At 40.0% G+C, this 25084-nt stretch overlaps 1 protein-coding gene and 1 long non-coding RNA gene across 2 annotated transcripts; one reads left to right on the forward strand and one right to left on the reverse strand.

Moving 5' to 3' along the window:
* Positions 1 to 1593: 1593 nt before the first annotated feature.
* On the reverse strand, positions 1594 to 19238 carry snx27a (sorting nexin 27a). Its single transcript, XM_058405148.1, has 13 exons — positions 18908 to 19238; positions 13704 to 13935; positions 11279 to 11471; positions 11093 to 11157; positions 10711 to 10815; positions 10301 to 10379; positions 9287 to 9450; positions 7467 to 7556; positions 6659 to 6808; positions 5772 to 5900; positions 4431 to 4490; positions 4288 to 4330; positions 1594 to 4039 (listed from the first exon to the last, which is right to left on the reverse strand). The coding sequence occupies exons 1-13, from the start codon at positions 19201 to 19203 to the stop codon at positions 3972 to 3974; spliced, it is 1674 nt and encodes a 557-aa protein (XP_058261131.1). The 5' UTR covers positions 19204 to 19238; the 3' UTR covers positions 1594 to 3971.
* LOC131362853 (uncharacterized) lies at positions 19169 to 24777 on the forward strand. The gene is made up of 4 exons (XR_009206247.1): positions 19169 to 19322; positions 21299 to 21424; positions 21508 to 21949; positions 22285 to 24777. It is a non-coding gene; the product is annotated as an uncharacterized LOC131362853 (long non-coding RNA).
* The last annotated feature ends 307 nt before the right edge of the window (positions 24778 to 25084 follow it).

Raw genomic sequence — 25084 nt, forward strand, 5'->3', positions numbered from 1 at the left:
TTTCAACTATTTCTTATGCTATTTTAAAAAAATATAGAATTATTAATTATATTTTTAAACTTTTTTACTCAAATGAAGCTTGAAACTGAAATTGTTATTCTATTGGCAGATTATTTTTATTTATTTACAAAAATAAATAAAAAAATCTGCCAATAAAATATTTTTTTTAAGATTAAATAAGAACATTTTGTCCTTATGAGAAATATTAAATAACTTTCCTTTAACTATAACCTCTTCATGTGATATTTTTTGCAGTGTATCTTGTGGCCTGAGCTTCTGAAACATAAAACACAAAACAACTGCATTTCGCGAGTATTTTATCCACAAACACAACCAGCAATAATACACCAATCTATCCCACAGCTAACAACAGAACAAATACACTGCTTTCTACACTTTCGATGGCCAAAAGTATGTGGACACATGAACATCACAAACAGATGTGCTTGCTGTTTACCCTTTAACACACTCCACTCTCCTCTTTCCACTAGATGTTGGAGTGTGTCTGTGGGGATTAGTGATCGTTCAGCTACAAGAGCATTAGTGAGATCAGACTCTGATGTTGTAAGAGTGTGAAGGTCTGGGGATCAGTCAGTGTTCCAGTTCATCCCAAAGGTGTTCAGTGGGGTTGAGTCAGAGTCAGGAGCTCTGTGCAGGACACTCCAGTTCTTCCACTCCAACCTTAACCTCTACACCATGTCGTCATGGAGCTCTGTGCTTTGTGTTCAGGATCATCATCATGCTGGAACAGGGTTCCAGTCTCTTAGTTCCAGTGAAGGGAAAATGTAAAGCTACAGCACACAGAGACACTCTGTACAATTTTTGGCAACAGAACCACAGACAGCAGTGACGGTCAGGGGTGCACTAACTTTTGTAGTATAGTGATGATAAAGTGAAGGTTTTCTGCATGTGTAATGAGAGCACGCGTGTGTGTGTGTGTGAGAATTGGTTTGAAATAGACCCTAGGTAGGAGCAAGTGAGCGAAATGTCAAATCCCTGCTGCTGTGCTGAACTACAGAATCCTCCAAAAGTATTGGACATTCTGAAATTGTTTTAATCTCGAACCCAAATGGCTTCCAAGTACAGCAACGACAAAGGAATTATCCGTGATGTTCTTAAGAACTTTTGAGGGGGATTGCATGCAGAAAAATGATTTTACACGTTCTCTTATTGTGTGTATGTGTGCAAGTGTGTGTGTGTGTGAGAATATCTACAGTGCTGCATAAGAGATGCAGCACTGTAGATATTCACTCTCACACACACACACACACACACTTGCACACACCATATAAGGAGCCAAGAACTCTTAAAAACAGGTCAAATCTTGACTGCGTGATCAGCAGCTTCCAGAAAAAAAGGCAGAAAAGACTCAAATATCTGGGAATGTGGAAATTCTCAGACTCTCTCAGTGAAAAAGCTCTGAAGAATTTTACCTTCATCCTGGAAAAAGACAAATCATTTTCAAGACACTTTTATTTAAAATTATGTTAATGTTTTATTCTACATGGCATTTTTCCAAACCAAGCTTTTATAACTTTTTTATTGGTTAGTGAAATCATACATTTTAGATATAAAACTATCATTTACCAACGGTGATCATTATTTATTTATTTACTTATTTTTATGAAGCTATATGAAATAAAGCATCACTGTTTCTCCATTTCCACTTATAAATTAAATCCCTTCCCCTTCAAGCGCTAAAAGAGCCTCAGGTTAATTGCCCATCACTAATAGGCTTAATTAACACTGACCAAACAGGAAATAATAATAAATTAATCATTTCAGTCAAAGGTTACAGTGAATGCTTTGTCAAAAGGACACATAAGCAAAACACTTACAAGAAAAACACACAAAGACGAACATGTTCAGACCAGCGCATCACCTGACAAAACCCTCCACCATGTCATGCAAATGAGGGGGAGAAATAAAACAGAACAAAACAAAAAATATATATAGATATATATAAATATGATCTAAAAATGAAAGTTTATCATTACAAGTTCTCCTGCTGTGGTCCATTTCTATCTGAAGTCACACTTCAGCTGAGAAATTTTACTCCATATGAGGAAAAGGAAACCATTTACCTAGCAAATACATTCTGATTGGTTCATGTTATTATTATTATAGAAGTTTAGGTTGAACACAGAAACATACAGCCTACGTTGTGAAGCGCTGGTTAACAGGACAACAAACCACCACAAAATAAGCAGAGATACCTTGTGGCTGCTGGAAAAACAGACAATACATTCACCATCTGAAATATATTCTATTAATTCCAATTGTAAAAAAAAAAAAGGACTTCAGATTAGTCTGGAATCTGCGCTGACGTCATGTACTGTTAAACAGTGGGGTGTTTAGGGATGAAGACGTGTACACACGCGGGTAGAGCAGGTATAATGGCATTAGCTCTGGCTTTTCAAATCAGGCTTACAGATTAGCTAAAGGACGATGAAGGGGATCGTTCCTATTTGGTCGCTTTTGAGGGAAGCACTATGGAGTACACACATACACTGACCCACTTCTACACTGAACACACAGCCTCCCACTGTCACTGGGAAGGAAGCTAGGAAGGAAGGGACGAAGGACATAAATATTCATCAAGAAGCACAATATTAAAATGTCTAAATACCCAATGAACCCGCTATAAACTATGTGGTGTTTCCAAGTGATTCACATTGGCCTCTAGTTTTCTATGAAATCGACGTAGCAACAGTACTTTAATAAAACAGACCTCATGTATCTATAATCATCTCCTTTTCTTTTTCTCCTAAATGGACCTCATGCACTTATCTGCTCCTGGTGAATTACTGAACCCCCAGGAACCACTGCTCTGAGGAGTCTGGAAGATCGCTCTTTAACCACTCAATAGAGATAAAACCCAGACTAAAACTTGTCTGCTCCTGCGCACACACACACTCTGTATAAAGAGCTGAAAATGAATTAAACACAAAGCAAAAATTGTTGACTTTCTCTCTCCATCCTTACACAGCTTATATTACAGCAGAGACAGATCATCTTGTGTGTAGTACTGCTGCCCCCTACAGGAAGAGAGAGAACTGCACCTCAACATCCTATTGCTGAACATTCCTGCACACTGCTGTCATGCCACATGATAGGGGTTTTTTTTTTATTGCCAGCTGTCCAAGCTCTCCAGAAACATGTCGAAATTACTTGTCTGGAATCTGTGTTTTTAGCTTTTCTGGTCAATCCCATGCATCAGGCTTAAAGCCTCCAAACAGCACTTACCATTACACTAACAGCGTCTGTTTATTTGTCATCAGAAACACGGTTAACTTAACCACCTGCTTCACATGGAGAAGCTGACCGCCAACAAACGCCTTTCTGAGCATTATTAAGCTTTGGGGTTAGTGATGTGACGCTTTTTAAAATAGCTTTATGTGGAAAACCTCAAGCCTACTTTAGTTACCTTAATTTCCATGTTAGTAAAAGCGCCTTGAGCTGAACTGCTTTCAAATCAACATATTAAAACTTTTTCTATTGGAATTCAAATCTGCGGGCGTGAGATACAGCGGCCTTCAGACTCAGCACTCAATCGTGACGACTATTCTGCAAAGATGATGAATGGTGACAACATGCCCTTCTTTAATGAGTGGGGCCCAGTGGTGGCTAGCCAACGGGAAAACCAGAGCCTGTTCCCAGGACTGCAGGCGGAATCTTTTTGCATTTATATTAGACATGATGTAAATTTATATGGAGCTCTATCTACTGAAGTCAAGACCACGATACTTTAATGTGCTGTCCATCTGTAGCAAAACAACCAGCTATAAATGTGTTACCCTGGAAATTATTCTCAGTTGCCAAGGAGATGGTGGCAGGACTACAGAGCCCTCTGCAGCTCAGAAGAAGCTGGGCTGTTGCCCTGGTAACATGGTTGTTGTCTTTTTTTTGTTGTTGTTTTTCTAGTATAGTGGTCCAGGTCAGTTTTTGCTGGTGTCCAGAGAAAGGTCTTCCTAAGAGGTGGCAATTTCTTTCCCTAGGTGGTGCCATCCCTTCTGCTGCTCCAAAGGAGGGAGATACTCTGAAATGACGGAGATTTTAGGGTTTGGGTTTATGGGTCAATATACAGTATTCATTTCTAACAGCTTCAAATGACATGCAGATAATCATCTGGAGTTCTGGATATATAAAGTTTAAATTACATAAATAAATCATGTACATGTGAGGATGACAAACTGTATGATTTCAGTCTAAGAGAAGAACTTATATTTTGTGTGTGTGTGTGTGTGTGTGTGTGTGTGTGTGTGAGAGAGAGAGAGAGAGAGATACCATTGCAATTCTTGTTGTCTTTGTCTGAGGCCTCCTCTTCCACCTTTGTCATATTTAAGAGGAACAAAAATCTTAGAAATGTCCAAAATGTTTACAAAAAGAAAATGAAGATAAAATAAGACTCGTGTTCCATACACACTTACCTCTTTCCTCCAGCTGAGCTCGTAGAAAATCCTCTCGAAACACTCGTGCATGTAGTTAAACTGTAGGAAAAGAAACACAATCAACAAACTGTTACTATCAATGATATTTCTTAAACCGAATGCTGTCGACCTTCTGTACTTGATCCAAGAACCTGCAGGTTTATTTCTCTCACACGGCGCATGATGTATATACACAAGACTGGCCTGTTTACCTTAAAAACCAGGATCTAAATGAATCAATAGATAGAAAACAAATGCCTTTTATTACTACTGTCACATTCCAGCCATTGGAATTAAAACAGAATACTTTTTTTCTCCTTACTAATCTACACACAACACTGCTAAACAAATGTCAAAGTGAAGAGAAACTCTTTTTTAATAAGTACACAACCCCTTCATTAACATCTCAGTAATAACCAAACCCCCTTTAGGTCACAGTCACTTAATTTTCCAACACCTTTGTGGCTCTCTGTAATTAACTTGATGTCTTGAATAAAGCTGTGGCTTGTGGAAATGAGTTGTGGAAATCTATACAGCAAGTGAGAGATATAAAAAGATATCCAAGGCTTTGAAGAGACCCCAGAGCACCGTTAAGTCCATTGTCCATGACAACAATATCAAAGATACTGCACACATGTGGCCTATAATGAGAGGATGGCAAGAAGAAGAAAGCCATTTCCAAAAACGTTCATCTGGAGTGCTGTAGGGAAGTTTTTGTGGAAAGACCAAAGCAGAACTTTCTGGCATGCACAACACCACCATCCTGAGTGTGAAACATGGTGGTGCTAGCATAATGCAATGCTTCTCATCTTCAGGGACTGGGAAACTGGTGAAGATTGAGGGGAGGATGGATGGAGCCAAGAACGGAGAGATTCTGGAGAAAAACAATCTACAAAACTCTTTAAATTGGTTGAAAATTTATTTTTTATGACCCAACATGACACTGACCCCAAGCATATGGCTAAAGGAAGCTATAAGGTTATGAAGTGGCTGGCTAGAAACAAGGTGGATGGAACAAAGTGCTCTCCAAAAGCACATCCATGGGCAATGAGGAAATTTTATCTCTGTCAAATAAATAATGAGCTCATGTGGTTTGCTGCATTGTTCAGATCGGGGAAAGCAAGTTTACAGAAGCTGACAACAAAATATTAAAGTTTTGAAAGGGGGTGTCATCATACATACACACACACACACACACACATTCAGTGAGCTGTGTGTCTTTATGGAAGTTAATAGTAGTTCTTAACATCGAGAAAAACCCACAGCTCACTGAATAAGTACAGAAGTCTGTAACAGACTCACTGAACCGCTGAAGACACACATGTGCACACAGACACTTACATAAGGAGTAAAGATCTTGACCCAGCGAGGCTTTTTCTCCCCTCGTACATATTCAAAGCAGAAAGCCATTCCCTCCTCGTCTGTGTCCCACCTCTGCATCTCGGACCATTCGAAAGCTATAACCTGGTTCTGGGATATTTAAAGAAAAAATAAATAAAAATAAATAAATGAATAAATAAATAAGAATCCACAGACACACACAGTCACACAGACAGATAGACACACACAGAGACACAGACACGCACACACAGTCACACAGAGACACAGACACACACACACAGAGAGACACACACACAGAGACACACAGAGACACACAGAGACACACAGAGACACACACAGAGACACACACAGAGACACACACAGAGACACACACACAGAGACACACACACACAGAGACACACACACACAGAGACACACACACACAGAGACACACACACAGACACACACACACAGACACACACAGAGACACACACACACACACACACAGAGACACACACAGAGACACACACACAGAGACACACACACACAGAGACACACACACACAGAGACACACACACAGACACACACACACAGACACACACAGAGACACACACACACACACACAGAGACACACACAGAGACACACACACAGAGACACACACACACAGAGACACACACACAGACACACACACACAGACACACACACACACAGACACACACACACACAGACACACACACACAGACACACACACACAGACACACACACACAGACACACACACAGAGACACACACACAGAGACACACACACAGAGACACACACACAGAGACACACACATATATAAAGCGTTAACAAAAACATCTAAAGCTGTGAGGATAGCTGTGGGAGAGCTCTGGGAATGCACACACACCTCCAGCGTTCCATCCTCAGTGCAGGCGTGAAGTTTGAAGTGATGAATGCTGACAGCAGCGATCACATGACCTCTCCTCCGTGAGTCACATGGGCAATGGGGGAACGCTACTTCATTATAGCCCTCACATGTGCGTAGCAAATTCAGATACTAAACAAGAGAGAAATAAAAGAATAACACTGTACTGCCAACGTAACCTCTATGAAGAATAGCAGCCAGTGTCCCAGATAGTGTACTGTACACTTGTGTGTTGAGTAAATGTAGCATCATCACAGGTTTGTTATTTATAACTGGAAGTAGAAGTCCTTTCCCACGTCAAACACGTGCAACGTGACTCTGCTAGCTTTACAAGAATAAGGTGACTTTAAAATGTTGAAAAATAAATGACACAATGTGAACTAATGGAAAATAAATTTGTTTGTCCCCAGGAGTGCGGTCAGCCATCTTGAAATTTTTTCAGTGCCTGCTAGCCCCGCCCCTCTTCCTTTACTTAAACAAAGCTGCAAGTGTTGAGTGCATGAAGTGTCCAGAATCCGGGCACATCTACAGTGTGAACACACGCCTCGCAGAATAGTGCATAGGCATGTGATTTGGGACACAAGCGGAATAATCCTAAAGTTGCAGTTTGTGATGTAAATGGATTTCTGCGGTGTTTACAGGCAGAACAGAATTAGAATCGTCTTGTTGAATTGTCTGGTTGAATATATACTCTCAGGTATAGCTGATCATAGACTAATAATGCTAAAGATAATGTCTTAAAGACCGTGAGAAGAGTTTGGCAGTGGAGGTGGATGAAGAATCAGGTTACCGTAGCCATCTTTCTCTGCTCCGCTAGCTTCTGAAGCTGATAGGACTTATCCTCTGCTTTGATGAATCCCTTCTTCACATCATCCTGAGCCTGAGGGAGGAGAAGTAAATCAGCTGAGCTCAGTTACTTTTCTATTCTCTTAAAATTTCCTTGAATTGAAAATAACATAAAATAAAAAAAATAAATAGATGAATAAATAATTTGCATTAATTGCAATATTAAAAGTTAAATAAATAATACACTGCTTGGCCAAAAATAAAGGTCACTGTTTGGATTTCAGTAAGCTAATACTTAAGTGCCTGTGCTTGGACGATCGATCAATAGATAGATAGATACTTTATTGAATCTTAATGGGAAATGTACAACTTCCAGCTATATCTGCAAACATGGGTAATAAGGTAATAAAAATACATAAATAAAAATATTTTAATCAAAAAGTGCAAAATCCAGGTATGTGCAAAAACGTTTGTGTATGTTTTCAACGAATCCTGTGCAAATCTGAGTGTATTGAAGAGTCGTGTGCAGTCCTGAGTGTACGGTGCATAGTGTACTGTTTGATCAGGACAGAGAGTCATATTAGCATTGACAGATTTCAGAAAAATTTCCTACACTGTTACATCTCAGCAAAAAACATCACACAGACAGGCATGCAGACACACAGAGACACACGCAGACAGACACACGCAGACAGACAGACACACGCAGACAGACAGACACACGCAGACAGACAGACACACGCAGACAGACAGACAGACACACACACAGACACACACACACAGACACACACACAGACACACACACAGACACACACACAGACACAGACACACACACACACACACAGACACACAGACACACACGCACAGACAGACAGACACACGCACAGACAGACAGACACACACACAGACACACACACAGACACGCAGAGACACACACAGACATGCAGACACACAGACAGACACGCAGAGACACAGACACACACAGACACGCAGAGACACAGACACATAAAGCGTTAACAAAAACATCTAAAGCTGTGAGGACAGCTGTGGGAGAGCTCTGGGTATGCACACACACCTCCAGCGTTCCATCCTCAGTGCACAGTATTGGAACATCAAGGTAGATTAGTTTTTGCTACACGCTAAAGACGTCAGGGTTCGAGAGCAAAAGATGAATTTGAGATGGCGGATAAGAATTTTAGCTTTCATTTCCTGATATTTACATCTAGACATTTTAAATACAGTTTTAGATGAGCAAAAGTACTGGAACAGATTTTCATTTATTTATTTAAAAAAAAAAAAAAAAAAAAAAAAACCCAAAAAGTTAAACTTAATATTGCGGGGCATATCCATTGTTTGCAATAACTGCATCAAACCGGTGACCCAGTGACATTACCAAACTGTTTCAATCTACTTTTAGTGCAGCCTCTTTTAGAGCCATAAATTGTTTAAATCAGTCAACAGGTTAACAAGAAGTCATGTGCTCCAGTATTTTTGCTCACTTGAAGATTTGGGGTGTCACGTGAAGAGAAGGTGTTATGCTCTAATTTGTTTGATGTGTAGATGTAAATATCAGGAAATGAAAGCAGGAAATTAGACCATGTGTCGTTTTACGGGGGAACACAGACTGTGCAGATGTTAGGCAGATGTTTCACTCAACTCATACAGGCATACTCCGATATTGAAAATGCTGACTTCCTACACAACTTGCACAAAGGCTGGCATTTACTGCATTACTGGAAATTGATTACTATTTAAATATATTCCAAATTATTTAAATGAGTAGCCAATTAGACATAATCTGGAGAGAGATAAGTGGAAACCAACCTGGTGAAAGCAGTAATGCAGAGCTAGAGGATTTTCCTGGAGAAGCTCTTGCTCCTCTATGCTGAAGAGCCACTTGCGCAGGGCCAGACAGGTCCCTGGCACTGCAGACGTGTAGTTCTGCACATACAGCTTGTGGGGGAACTCGTTAGGGACCAATTTACGGACTGAAAAGCAACCAAACAGAGAGATATACAATATGAGATAGGACCAGAGAGCTTAATCTAGAACAAAACCTCAAACTAAGGAATGAAAAACATTTAAACCGAAATTTTTACCTAAACTCTACCTTTTACCTAAATTGATTCAGCTTTGCGTTTTGTATCACTGTACCAGTTCAAGGTAAATTACTGCCCACTGACATTCACAATATACATTATATTTAAGTTTCTCTCATGGTACTTAACACATTAACTGTGAAGTCTGAGGTCTTGTACTAGTACGAGATTATACTGTGGATGTCTTCATGTAGCACCAGGGTCCAGGAGGAAAGTTGTTTCATTTCATTATGTATACTGCTTCAGCTATATATGGATGAAATAACAATAAAAAGCTTCTTGACTTGACTTGGTATGGGACCTGCTTCAGTTTCCAGACCGAAGCAGGGTGAAGAAGCCTTGGGTGTGAAAGTCATAGATGAGCAATGCAGAGAGAATTTTATTCATCCTGAACAGAAACTGAATTTTATTCATCCTGAACAGAAACTGAATTTTATTCATCCTGAACAGAAACTGAATTTTATTCATCCTGAACAGAAACTGAATTTTATTCATCCTGAACAGAAACTATACTGAATGTCAGTGTGCATCCATTGATTCAGTGAATTGAAACTCTAAAAATCTAATAGTATTCCACTCCATATAATTTCAATTATCATATAGAACATTTTAAATTGACATAATACAGAAAGTCTAAAACACATTTTCTGAATAAAAATCATTTTCTGGCAGTATCAAACATTACAGTCAAGTCTTCTAGTAAAAAATGGGATGGACAATAAGAGAGTCTCCAGCTCACCAAAGGAGTGGTTGATCACTTCAAAAAGGGCAAAGTAACTGGCCATGATGCTGTCTATGCCAACCTTCATTACTAGGGCCTGAAAGAGAAGGAAATAATGAGGCATCATTTACTGTGTGACAGACAGAGAGAGAGAGAGAGAGAGAGAGAGGTAATCTGATGTTTCTAAATAAAACACAGGACAGAGTTTAACCACTTTACTCTGGTTTGAATCCCAGTTCTGTGAGCATCTGTTCTGTGAACCAGAGAAAAGTCTAGCCTACGGCGAACTGGGAGCCTGCTGGACGTGCTAAAAATAAGCCAGCTGTTGCTGTGCTCCTGTCTGAATATTCCTGGCATAAAATATTTATTAAAATGAGCAGATTCTTTAGCCTAACTTTATCTGACTGTTCACAGGAGAGCAGAGTTACCTGGTAGACTTGATCAGTGGTGCTGTTTTTGCGTACTCGAACTGAAATGGTGGTCTTATCTGGCATCGCTATTCGTAACTCCACATCAGTTACACCATTGTAGTTCTGAAACACACACACACACGCACGCACGCACACACACACACACACACACGCACGCACACACACGCACGCACGCACGCACGCATGCACACACGGGTTTCAGTAGATACCCTCATGAGAAGAATCCACAATTTAAACACATTTATACACACGGACACACACACACACAGACAGACACACACACAGACACACACAGACACACAGACAGACACACACACACACACACACACAGACACACACAGACACACAGACAGACACACACAGACAGACAGACACTCACCTCATCTGACTCAGAGAGGAACTCTTGCATAATGTCACTCTCTCCAATGACCCTTACTGAACACACTGTGGAGAGAAATCAGTGTGTAGACCCAAAAGTAAGAGATCAAACGTGACATCAACAGTAGCTTTACCACAAATCTGAAGGAAAAAAAGAACACATTCTACCAGTCAGTCCATCTCTCACCTTTCTCCAGGTATTCCTCCAGGCCTCTCCTACGGGCATCTAGCTGTTGGTCAGAGAGAGAGAAAGGCCATTTCCCAGGAAGTTTGGGAAACGGGTACGAGGCAAACTCTCTCTTCAAGTTCTGGTGCAGAATGGAAAATTCCCGGTAGCGCTTTGAGCACAACTGTCTGCCAGATAGATAGATATTATATACCTGAGAGAGAGAGAGAGAGAGAGACAGAGAGAGAGAGAGAGAGAGAGAGAGAAAGAGCGATCAGTTATTTTATCAGGTTCAGCTTCACACAGAGCCGTTAATAGGTAGAGAAACAACCAGCTGACCTTCGTCAATTAGCTAAGTCACTGTGGTGAACACAATAAAACAAAACCAAATAATAAAAGAAACCACACACACACACTGTGAGAGTTTCACTCTCTACTCTGTTTAGCTAGTTAACATGCTAGAATGATCACTGAGCTCAGAGCTGCCAAGAGCACTGTGGAGAATGACCAGAACCCTGTGCAACCCTGCAAGGGCCTGGGTTTCAGCTAGTTACTCAGATTCCACTACAAAGCACTGATACAGACGTCAAGAGGGGAAGCCCACAGTTTATCTCCCTTCGATATACACCCTTTAAAAAAATCATATGTATTAATAATAATTATAAATAATATAAAATTTATATTTAAATTAATAACATTTGCAAACTGCAATAATATGTGGAAATAAAAACCTTGTAGACAGTCATCTGACTTTTACTTTTCACTTAAAAGACAAATTGTAAGAGAATCATGGGAAAAAGAAAGCCTGTTTCAATTGTATTAAGAGATCTGGTATTAAGAGATATAATTGTGTGTGTGTGTGTGTGTGTGTGTGTGTGTGTGTATGTCTGTGCGCCTCCAGCTCATGTGTCGGACACCTATGTGGAAGAGGTCAGTCAGCCGGACAGAGACCTACAGTATTTTAGTTTGAGTGAATCACTGATCAAAGTAAAAGTGAATGCGATCATCCATGATGCATTACTGCACTTTTTCTGCCTCTACAACATGTTCTATGCTGAATACTGAATACACAGAACAATGTGTCAATCATAAATAACAACAAACAAAAAATAACAATACATGGCCTCTTTATCAGCAGCAAGGTTACTAATGAAATGCTTAAGATTAGTGCATCAAGAAGTGCGAGTTCCTCTAGAAAAACCTTTGGTGGTGTCCTGAAGCTCACACCTGAGTGCTTCAGAAGGATTGTTTATAAATAAATAAAGCCCTCAGGACAGATGCCAATCATCTCAGGAGCAAATGCAGTCCAAGGTCAGACCATTAAATTCTCCGAGTCGTAAAGAACAACCCAAGAAAGGCCTCTTAAAAGTCCATGTTCCTGACCACACAATCAGAAAAAGACTGAGCGAGCATGGCTTTTATGGATAAGTGGCTAGAAAAAGAGTCTGTTCATTCCAAAATAAAAACGGCAGCATGACTTTTAAACCTGAAAAAAAAAAAAAATGTTTGCACCCAAACACCTCAAACCAGCTGAGAGCCACGGTGGTGGAAGGGTGATGACTTGTGGTTGTTTTGCAGCCATAAACCCTGGGAAACTTGCAGGCACTGAAATAACCATGAACTCCACTTCATAGCAATATATTCTTCTGAGAAATCTGAGGTCATCTGTCTAGGGTCAGAATCAACATGGATTAAAAAAAAAATAAAAAATGAAGGTGTTGAAACGGCCGAATCGGGTCCTAAACCTCAGCTCCAGTGAGATGTTGTGGTGGGATCTTAAGAGAGCTGTGAATAAAAACACCCTCAAACATTAATTCACTAAGCAAGTGTAAGGAACCTGGGCAGATAAAGACTGTTCACCCATAATGTTCACCTGCACAGTCTGAGCGAGTCTGCGCTCATGACAGCCTCAGGTTCCTGTTCTTAGCTGACAGAAGAGGAACCTGATGTGGTCTTCTGCAGCTGTAGCTCATTCACCTCAAGGCCTGTTCTGAGATGCTTTGCTGCTCACCACATTCTTTATCTTCCTCAACAAGGGGTTTCAGTATGCAGAGCCTTTGCTCACAGGAGGTTTTTTACTTTCGTATCATTCTGTGAAAACTCAAGACTGTTGTGTGTGAAAATCCTAAGAGAGCATCGGTTTCCGAAATACTCAAACCAGCCGGTCTGGGACTAACCACCATGCCATGAGTCAAGTCACAGAGATCAGACTTTTGACTTGATTCTGATGTTTGATGTGGACAGTAAACGAAGCTCTTGACCTACAGCTACATGATTTGATGCACTGTGCTGCTGCTACCTGATTGAATGGTTAGATAATTAAGCAGATGTTCCTATTCAAGTGGACAGTAAGTGTATATACAGAATACATCCCATTAATATCCATGTGTGTGTGAAAACAAGAGAGTACTGTATTCTGTATGGTGCACATGAATGGGGATCTTACAACAAATCTCTCTCCATGCTGCTCCACGTGCTTGTAGGTGGGGATGGAGATGGGCACAGCTTGCTTGTCAGTGTAGTCATAATTCAGGGGAGCTGAGCCGTCCTCTCCAGAGTCCAGACCGTCTACTTCTTGTGGTGGAACAGACAGAACAGCGAGCACCAGCTCTTTCTCTCCTGTCCGAATCAGATCTACTACTTGCTTATGTGTAGCGCCTTCCACACTCACGCCATTCCTACAAAGAGACCGAGAGCGAGAAAAAGAAAAATCAGAAAATCAGTGTAGGCTGCTGTGAAGGAAGACACCAGTTTGACCCTTAGGTTGTGTGTGTGTGTGTGTGTGTACAAATTCAAATTCTATTCTCTATCAGATTCATCAATCCTACACAGTACAACTGTCCATGAATAAAAGAAATTAATAAGATTCCAAAAAAAAATATTTAAAATGGAATTTAAAGTAAAGTAAAATACAAACATGTAACAACAAGGAAAAAGGTTCAGTCTCCTGTACAATCAAGTGGGAGGCTGTACAAGGTAAAATAAAATATATAATAATGGACAAAATATGGGGGGAGAGGTGTAGGAGAAGAATATTTGGCATGTGAACACAATGATATGTTGATAAGGTAAAATAAATCTTAGTATCGAGTGAAGTCAAAGTGTGTGTGTGAAATGTGCTGTAGTAAAATAGTCTAAAGTGAGCTGTACATGAGTGTTTAGATGGTGCGCTGTTCTAATGCAGGATCTTATTGGAAACATTTCCATTTTGTAAGTTAATTTGTTTAAAGTGGCTCATAACACACAGCACTTAAAATCATTGATAATGGCTACCAGTGACAAAGGTATGGGACACCATCCATCCCTCCATCCACCCATCCATCCATCCAGATTTAAAATAAATGTATCATCCATCCACCCATCCATCCATCCATCCACATTTAAAATAAATGCATCATCCATCCATCTATCCATTCAGATTTAAAATAAATACATCATCCATCCCTCTATACAAACTGCCAGAAAAACAAACTGGGGAATTTGTACAATTAAATACAGTAAACAGCGGTAAACTGCTTCTGAGATTGTAATTTAAGTAAACAAACAAAAAAATATATCATGACACCCACAATATCTGAAAAACGTGCATGGTGATGTAATGCATCACAATATCAATAGAGTTACACTTGAAGCTGGCTTGAAGCTTTGTTTTGTCTGCACACTCAGTTTAGTGCTCACTTTCCACCATTACTAATTCAGAGAAACAGAGCCATGGAGAAAGTGAGACGAGAAGTGAGACAAAAACTACACAATGTGAACGTGTCTGAAAAACAAACTGCACCAAGCCGGCGTTCGTCAACAGCAACGGAGAGACAAGCTTATTTTTCACATTTTGTTGGTTTTTATCCCCAGTACGGTTTGTTTGGGATAGTGGAAATACAACGGGATTACTGTGTGTTATCAAAAGAAAAGAAAAGCAGGTCTCAGTATCATTCAGAATGAGGTCCAGAGCAGTCTGATTGCACAGTTTAACAGCAGGAAGTTAAAGAAGCATGCTGTGTATGAGGAGCTGTGATGTCTGGCTTGTGAGATGCTCAAGTAAAATAAGAGGTGGCAAAAAAAAAAAAAATACAAAACTGACAGTATCATGAGACAGAAGAGTTTCTGTTCCTGTTTTTCCCCCCACAGTGTCTATTACAGCACTTTTACAACTACAAACAGGATGATCACAGGATGAAACAAACTACAAGATCACGAGTCAAGAGAGCAGCCGATGGGATGAAATCTCCAGATGACACAAAACCTCCCAGAAATGAAACTATTCTAATCAATCTATAGAGATTAACATGAATTAAAGAAGCTCATATTCATTTCCTTTACACCAGTTTTACTATCCACTCTCTACTTCCTGAACTTGTGCAGAACCTAAAAGCTCAGTGGCTCTAGATTGCTGATCAGAAGGTCAGGAGTTCAAGCCTCAGCACCACCACTGTGCCACTATCGGGCCCTCGAATAGAGGCCCTTAACCCTCTCCGCTCCAGGCTCCTGCAGCACTCTCTGGCAAGCTGGAATATCCAGAGAAATAATTTCACTGAGACCAATAATAAAGACTTCTTTTCTTCTGCAGCAAATAAAGCAACAGCAACATGACATTTATAAGAGATAAACATCAGCCGCTCTAATAATAGCAAACGCTTATGTAACTAAAAGTGACTACTGGATTCCGTCTACAGTCACAGGAAAGGAGGAGACGGGATGGTTTCCCTCCTCGACCTGGAACTGCCTTTTCCTGCCATCAGGAAATCCAGTCGGGGAAAAGTGGAGTGCGGATCGTCCTCATCTCCAAGTACAGCAAGTGATGTAAAAGAAAAAAATCAACATGGCTGCTCGCAGCATCAACAATGAACAAAGAACACTTCTTATACACTACATCACTGACCACAGTCAGCTAGCTAGCCTGCTCCTTAAAAAAAAAAAAAAAACCCTAGGTGAGGTGTCTGCGGTCACTCTGCTGTCCTTTTTAGCTCGAACACACAGAAGTTGAAAATGATGTCAGTATGAACCACTGAAGCTATAATAAGCATTTAATTCAACCAAATCACAGATTATTACATCACAACCTGCAGTGACCAAACACTCTTAACATTCAGTGGGTATAGAATTAAACAGAATTAAAGACACAGGTATTTCACAGGTATGACAAGCCGAAATTAGAAAGTCCTCTACAATAATAATTTCCAAAATAAGCGACCTGACCAGAAGCAGATATCTCGAACTCTTTCAGAATATGAAGTGCTGTTTCGAGTGCGACTCTTGTTATGTCCTGTTTCCTGAACGTTGTTAGCGGTAACTACTGTGCTCACTTCCCGGCCAGTGCAAGCCTGAAGAGATTTGATCTCATCGTGGCTACACCGGTTAAATAAAGCAGAAATAAATAAATTAGAATAAAATGTAGAAAGAGTGAATAAATAAATAAAGGTGACCACATTGTGTCTCCTAAACACCAGCTCTATCACACGGCTGCACTGAAGTCAGCAAAAACACTTCATTAAACAGAACCATCAAGAGAGCTGGTTCTGAATGTGATCGTTCATGATAGTGCGCGCACACACACACACACACACACGACTTAAGCCTTGATAAGTGTAACGTCCTGAAGTTCTAATCTTATCTGCTTCGTCAGTGTAAGTGTACTGATAGACGCTCTGTGACGTTTGAGGTGGACGTGTAATCAGTGCACCATCGACAACCCCTACGCTGCTCTTGCCACATGTCCCTCATCAGCACTGGGCATAACACTTACTGTAAAGGGAGCAAAGTTAATCTTAGACAAGTGAACAATGCAGTATTTCACCAACAGATGAGGTGCGTGGTGAAAACATGTAAAAATGAACATTGTGTTATTGATAAATGAACAGTGGCACACTTTGAACAGCAGAAGCCCCGATCCACACAGAGGTGAAAGGTGCTGGTCATGTGATCTTTCCTGGAGAGCCCGATAGATCCAGATTGCAATGACCGATACGTCATACGGTTACACAACTCTGATAGATCACGGTTCTCTTCAGTAGCTTTCTAACACCAAGCTGAAATCGGGCATTTTAGTCGACTTTGGAGCTCGAATTCTCCATGCTGCTGCTCATTAGCTAGTAATCCAGTCCCAGCGGTACATAGTTCATTAATTCATTATTTTGGTCGAATTTATACATTTATTTAAATATATATTTCTAAGGTATGGTGAAAATGTAGTACTTTTTGTTAACAATATTAGTATTTATATTAAGTATTATTTTGACATAACTCTTCTTCATTCACAATTTGATGTTTGTTCATAATATTCTGAAAACCCAATCGAATTTTTATATGGTTTCTTTTTTGTGAGGTAAGGTCTGCGTCGTGACTCGTCATATACATAATAAACAGAAGCCAGTCAGAATATATAAAACATATCAAATAAAATGATCTTGTATATTATAAGATGCACAACACAGAAACGATGATAAATCTGTGTACCAGACACGAGTGATATTTAGGTCATGCTCTACAGTCGTTGCTTGGCTGCAAATCAGCATAGGCTTGTACTGTTTTTTTTTGCCGATCTTCCTACACACACATTTCCTTTGTTTTATTTTGTGTCTTACCGACTTAATAATACTAATATTATAGTGTTCTTCCAACAGTAAGAGAAAGTACAGGGCTCTCTGTACAAGGATGCCATCACTGTTCTCCATATTTCGCTAAATAAATGAGACAGATTTGTTTAGATAATGCCATGTGATGAATCTCGAACCGCTCTTATGGAAGTCGATCAAGATTCAAGAACAAAAACAGAACAAAACCGTGACGATGAACTGAAAGACATTTATTTGATTTTACACCTATTCAGACACGAGTACTGGGAATAGAAGGTGAAGTCTCTGCGTTTCGGTTCGAGTGAAGCGGGTGCAGATGTGAGTCTCATATGAAGAGGAAATGAATATCACAAAGAGGAAATATTAACAAACCGCAAAGCCGAGTTACAAAGTGTGTAAAAAACAACCTGTTCACATCAGACCTGTAGGCCAGGGGATTCGATCAAATCCTCTACATGTGATGAGACCTGACCATATGGGTACGATGTTTTGGGGTTGGGTTTGTTTCTTGATGGTTCGGAAGCAACTAAAATATAATCACTTTGTAATCACTTTAAAAGTACATAAATATTTCTACAATAAAGTGGGAAGCTGCTTGTGGGGCCAAATGTTTGATGAAACCTGTTGGATAAACAGATCATGTAAATAAATCTGATCACTTCTGAAATACTAGACAGAGATTTATATTCAATTTCTATTTATTTATATTAAACTACTTTGTTTAGATAGAGAGATTTATATTAAGATCCTAGTTTGTTTATTTAGGCTGCTCCATGAGACTTGAACAGCTATTAGCCATGTTTATCATCATCATCATCACTACAGATCATTTCATCCTGTTTTAAAGCTCTGATTAAAATCTCTTCCTAAAACTGACCATCAGGCTGAAGTGAAAGATTTAAGAAGCTCTGTGTGTTTAATGAGAAGAGCGGTCCAGTTTTCCAGAGCTAACTGAGCTAAGGAATGTGTGTCAGGTCAGTGTGTTCGGATCTGGAGAACAGTGACAGAATGCTAACGTCTCGAGGGACCGTGTGCTCGAGCCATGATCGAGTTAAATACCGAATGAAATTTCACGTACACTTCCAGGATTCGGTCTCCTTTTAATATCCCGGCTCGGTCCGCCGCCCCGCCGGGTAACACGGCGCTGACGTGCTGCAGAGGTGCGTACAGCTCGCCGTTAATGCTGCGCAGCTGCCCGCCTTCGCTGACCTGACCGCGGACGTTAAAGCCGTAGCCCGACTCCGACTTAATAATCCGGACGATGCGTGGTCCCGCTGTCGCCGTCTGACCCCCGGAGCCATTCCGAGACGCCGCGGGCAACGTTACCGGGCACGTAGGAGCGTCGCGAATCTCGTCTCCCTCGACGTCCGCCATGTTCAACCGGCGCGCCGCCGTGACTGGAGCGCGCGTGCAGGACGAGCTGAGCTATAACGCTGCATTCGACTTCCTACTCGTAATAAGACGTCAACTGGGAAATCCGACTCGGTGAATCGGTAGGGTCTCCTCGTCCCTGAATCAGTCCCTCCACGAGTTCACGATTTTATTTATGTGATCATTTTTGCGAGCAAAATGACCGATTTTGTGGTGGAAATTTCCAGAAATTTGTGACAAATTTGCGATTTTTATTTATAATGAGGATATCACATTTACCATATTAGGTATTATGCTACTTGCACAATAATTACAAATAACAAAACAAAATGTATAAAGTTGGTATATTTTGGTGTTTTAGTTCATTCTAAAACAGTTTAAATGAACAAATGACCTTAGGGCAATTTTTCCACCTGCCCTTTGTAAACATTAACAGGTGTAGTAATGTACTGTACACACTGTGTGTAAATCCAATACTCATTTACAATCTGCTCCATAACCAAAACTTCATCATAAACTCACACTATAAACAGACAGAATGCAGAATCTAATATACACTATAGTGCCAAAGGTATTGGGACACCCCTCCAAATCACTGAGTTCAGGTGTTGTTTTTCAGGGGTTGGACTCGGCCCTTTAGTTCCAGTGAAAGGAACTCTTAATGCTTCAGCTTCATACCAAGACATTTTGGACAACTTTGTAGGAACAGTTTGGGGATGACCCCTTCCTCTTCCAACATGACTGCACACCAGTGACCAAAGCAAGGTCCATAAAGACATGGATGAGTGAGTTTGGTGTGGAAGAACTTGACTGACCTGCACAGAGTCCTGACCTCAACCCCATAGAACACCTTTGGGATGAATTAGTGCAGAGACTGAGAGCCAGACCTTCTCGTCCAACATCAGTGCCTGACCTCACAAATGTGCTTCTAGAGGAATGGTCAAAAATTCCCATAAACACACTCCTAAACCTTGTGGAAAGCCTTCCCAGAAGAGTTGAAGCTGTTATAGCTGCAGGACAACTCCATATTACATTCATGTGCAGGTAAAGGCAGACGTCCCAGTTTTGGCCTGGTTCTCAGTCTCTGCAGCATGTATCAAAGACAATGACACCTTCATTGGCAATGTCGTACTCTTGGAGAGTTTCGTGTCATACTCTTGGAGAGTTTTACTTTTCGACAACAGCCATCCAAACAGTTGAGTGATCCAAGAAGACTGTATTCACTAGATGTGCACGTATTCTTCCAGGCTCATCTTTTTTTAGTGGTGCTATCAATATGTTTAATACACATCTTCCCTCCACATCTGGAGTTTCATCAAAGATGACAGCATCTGGCTCCCCTGAAAGTTTTACTTTTATTCGTTCCTTCTCCTGTCTGTACACTTCCTCCAGGTATTTCTCTTGATGCTGGTGGGACTTGGGGTTGCTTCCACCATTTGTGACTTTTTCATTTAAGAGATTGTTGCTTGTTTGCACTTTGTATGACGTCAAAGTACCGTGAGACGTCTGCTCTGCTGTCTATAGCTCTCACGGTACTTAGATGTCATACCACGATCAATCTGCACAGCTCAAACAGCCAATACCTGGTTATTTTAGGCAATTTAGAAATCCTGGGCAGAACGTGTCCCCAGGAAGTGGCATGTCTGGTCGCCTTACTTTAAAATATTATAAGTGTTTAAAACGTGTTCATGACAATAAAGGTAAGTTAGCGATTATCAAGAATACCATTACACTGTTGTTTAGGAGATAACATCCCTAGCTAGCTAATGTTAGCCTAAACAGTTACAATAGTGTTTAGTGTCAGGATTTAAATGTATAATTATGTGTCTAGCTAATCTCCTAGGGTTTACCAGTTTCAGCATATAAAATGACACGTTATATAACATGCAGCTGCAAGATAATGCCGCTATCATTATTTACAGTGATTGCAATTAATTTGTATCTCAGTTTCTGGCAAGAACGAGGCAGGAGAGGTTTCTCAAGAGTCTATATACCACAACATCAAGTTTCCACTGGAAGTTTTTGAGATGGCTTATCTATATGTGGAAGTTCTAAAGAACGTTCTGTGCGTATAGTCCATGTATTTGTGTATCATCAGACGGACCAACTGAGCGGATGTTTCTCCAAGACCACTACTCAACATTCAAATGGCAGATAGAGCATCCATATGCTTGTTCAGGTGCAAGGTGTGGAGAAGGACCTTGGCCCTATTCAAGATGAACTAGTAAGTATTGTGTTTATTTAATGACACTTTGCATATGTAAATGATAACCATTACTCAATCTGTAAAACATTCTTTATTTTTAGTTAAAGTATGTGTTAGACAAAAATCAACCATCAGAAGAACTGATCATAAAGCAAGGCCATTTTTGCCTCACACGAAAAGACTTCTGGAGCCTGGGTTTCAGCCAGTGTATGGAATCTAACGTGAGTATGTTTAGTGTCTTAATTTACTGCACAAAAAAACTAATTCCTAGATAATGCATAATGTTATGGCAGCTTTCACAGGGATGTAATTGTTCTGCGATTCATTTCGGGTCAGAAATGCCTGCTCAAGATTGTGGAAGAAGCTTCACGAAGGCTTGTACTTTATAATCTTCTATCTTCTTTAAAAAGAATTTATTTTGATGTGTGCATTTTTAATAACTTATAATGTTCTTTTCATAAGGGAAAAAATGTTCAGATTGTGGACCTCTCTGCTGTTCCCACCTGGAAAGACAGAAATGTGGACCCAGTGCATTGTTTGCCTGTAAGTTCCTTTTTTTGCTATCATGTACTCATCAACTGAGAAAGAGCTCTATTGAGAACAGCCACAAAAGGATGTTTTTTTGTGCCTGCATATTATTTAGTCACAATAGTATTAGGAAAATATGAGGTCCAAGGATGGCATGCTATTTCCAGCTTGGAGCATGCAGGCGGATGAAGCTGACCACTGTCTGAGTTTCTTTTTATAATCTTGATATTAACAAAATACCCATTGATAACAGGTTTTGTTTGTAGCTAAGAGGAAGATTCTCGTTCTCAGGATACAGAACTGATCATTTAATTACACATCATGTATTTTCATGTATATATTATTCATAGGAATGTCAGACACAACCTTCACTGACCCAGGATCCTGGACGGAAAAAACAGGAAGAGACCTTGAGGTATGTTTAAAATGATGGAATTGTGTCAAGCTAGTTTAAACTTCATCTCTCTCTACCACAGATTTAACTGTGTTAAATAAATAAAAAAAGACAAAATACAGTAATTTCCCAGCATTAACATCATTTATGTTGTAATGGGTTTCTATGTGAGTGTGTGTACCTAGTGTGTGTTTGTGTGTGTTTGTGTGTGTGTGTGTGTGTGTGTATGTGTGTGTGCACATGTGTGGGTATGTGAGTTTTTTCTGCAGGGGATATTCTGTAGTCTCAGCCCTTTTGGTTGGGTATGCATATTTTCTGGATTGTGTCAGATTTTGTACACACACATATATATCTGTATTACATGGAGTCTAGCAATGGAATTTTTTAATTTATTTAATTTTATTTGCCAATTTAATTTGTGCCAATTTAATTGATTACTCAATTTAATCAATATAATTTAATTGATATATTTTAACAAGAGGTTGTGGTGAAGTACACGGAAAGCTTTACTGCCTGTCTCTGGTTGGACCTTGTACACTGGGCCAGCTCTAAGGCGTTCCACAAGGCGTTCTACTTCCTTCTCCCAATGAGTGCACAATTTCCCTGGACAGATTCCTAACAAGCACTCGGTCATCTGGTTGAAGGATGGCGCCTCTTACGGCTGTTGCTCTTACGGGTGTTTCTTGCCTTTGACTGCAGACTTCTGGCTGTTTGCTGCCACAATCTGATAGGCTTGTCTCATTCTTGTTTCCAACTTGTGTGCAAAGACTTGGGGGTGGAATTCCCAGGTTCCTTTGTCAGGTTGAACAGTAAGCTGACAGGCAAACGTGGAGCATCAAGAAAAATGAATCTCATAGTTCAATTCAAACACATTATATTTAATGTGTGTCCTTTTTTGTAAACACAATATATTGAATATTTGGATTAGGGGTTTATAACATAGTCCTGGAATACAAGGCTGCTGTTAGAAGTGCCATACAAATTAATTGCATTTTGACCAGAAGCATTTTATGGATCAAACTCTTTTTGCCATCGTAGTTCAGTACACTGTTAACCCAAAAGTTGTTTCTGTATGAAAAAGGAGTTTTATTGCATTACTTAAACAGTATATGAGTCAATTACTAGGCATACTTGTTTTCGTAAGTTTTGAAAACTAGCCTGGGCTCGTTTGCTGAAGGATACTGATAAATTTGCACTTTTTTCCTTATTTTCATAGAGTATGAATATTTGGTATTTTCTGCAATTCACATTCTCCTGGGACATTTAGATTTTCTGTCTGAAAACACGCTGTTCACATTCTTCTGTTTTTGCCAGGTGCGGATTATGGTATGCAGTTAAGAGGACGCCATTTTCTCTCACAGACTGTTGAGTTGAGTTTTCTATGCTCAACGAATTATTTAACACTGTAGAAACATTTCCAGGTAGAAAATGGGAAAGTGTAAATTTGAGGTTGGCTGCAGTGCATTGGAACTTTTGAAAATAACATTATTATTAGTTTTCACAGCATTTAGCTGCTATCAATTATTAATTATATAATTATCAATTATAGCACTAGAATTCAGATTTTTTTTTATTAAACCTTTTTGGCCCTAAAGCTAATGTGCCCTAGAGTCAATAAACTGCTCTACTTCAGAAAAAAAATCAACGCCCAGTTTTAATGTTAATGTTATTACCCTACTATTTTTTGTTCAGACACCTTTTGTACTGTCCTGCTATCTGTGAGAAAAGAGGACAGCTTTTCATTATAAGCTAAAACATGGAACATATTCAAGAACTGAGCCCTTTCCCCGCCTCCATCAGGAATGCCTGGATACATTCATGTCCCTCAGTGCACTCCATACTCATTTATCCCACTTTCACACCACAACCATGGATCAACTGTAAACAATACACTCGCTAATTAAGTTTTGCTGTTTGTCATGTGAGTCTCTTGAGCCCTGCTCTGAAACTGAATACTTTGCACATCTGCGGAATACACACTTAAAAGTAAAGTTGATTGTCCATATAAAGACTGTCATTTTCAGAGTAGTGTATATTCTACATTCATTGCACACAAAAAGTAAAACACACACAGTGAGAGCATACTTGGAAGAATTTCAAGCCTGAAATCACTGTCAGTATCACCAGTGATGTTTGTGATACAGTAGCCCATGATGGTCAGGGTGAACAAGAGCAGATGACAACGTCTGACACAAAGGACCCAACAAGTAAGGAGTTGTGGTAATTGTCTTGGTAGCAGAACACACTCCTGTTTTAAAGAACAAGGCTCATCATCTTGCTGTGAGAGATGGAAGAACAGTCTGAAATTCAGAATGGGTAATTACAGAACAAAAATCCGCCGGCTGGTTCGACTCGATGTCACAGTTACGGTGATAAACGTGGAAAAAAATGTTTTTGTCATTTATTAATAAAATCCCTGTTTTCATCTTATCCCTGCATTTGGTCTGGATTCTGCACCAGTGGATGTATGTTTAAGTTTAGATGACTGAGCAAGCAGGTTGTGGAAGATGAAAGGGATATACAAAATCTAGATAATCACAGGGGGTCAAAGCAAAATTTAAATGATGAGGTAACTACTGATTGTCCGTCCCACAGCAATATAACTCACAGCACAAAATCTAAGAGCAGGTTCAATATGACGTTGGTCCACCCTTTGCAGCTATAACAGCTTCAACTCTTCTGGGAAGGCTGTCCACAAGGTTTAGGAGTGTGTTTATGGGAATTTTTGACCATTCTTCCAGAAGCGCATTTGTGAG

The sequence above is a fragment of the Hemibagrus wyckioides genome, linkage group LG12, assembly GCF_019097595.1.
Source record: "Hemibagrus wyckioides isolate EC202008001 linkage group LG12, SWU_Hwy_1.0, whole genome shotgun sequence".
In the NCBI taxonomy this organism is placed as follows: domain Eukaryota; kingdom Metazoa; phylum Chordata; class Actinopteri; order Siluriformes; family Bagridae; genus Hemibagrus; species Hemibagrus wyckioides.

Excerpts from the sequence above, each read along its gene's own strand:
- snx27a (XM_058405148.1), bottom strand. The coding sequence starts at position 19,203 with ATGGCGGACGTCGAGGGAGACGAGATTCGCGACGCTCCTACGTGCCCG. Across the intron at positions 13,936-18,907 it reads GGAGACCGAATCCTGGAAGT|GAATGGCGTGAGTGTGGAAG; the intron begins GTACGTGAAATT and ends GTCTCTTTGTAG. Across the intron at positions 7,557-9,286 it reads TGCATTACTGCTTTCACCAG|GCTCAGGATGATGTGAAGAA; the intron begins GTTGGTTTCCAC and ends CTCCTCCCTCAG.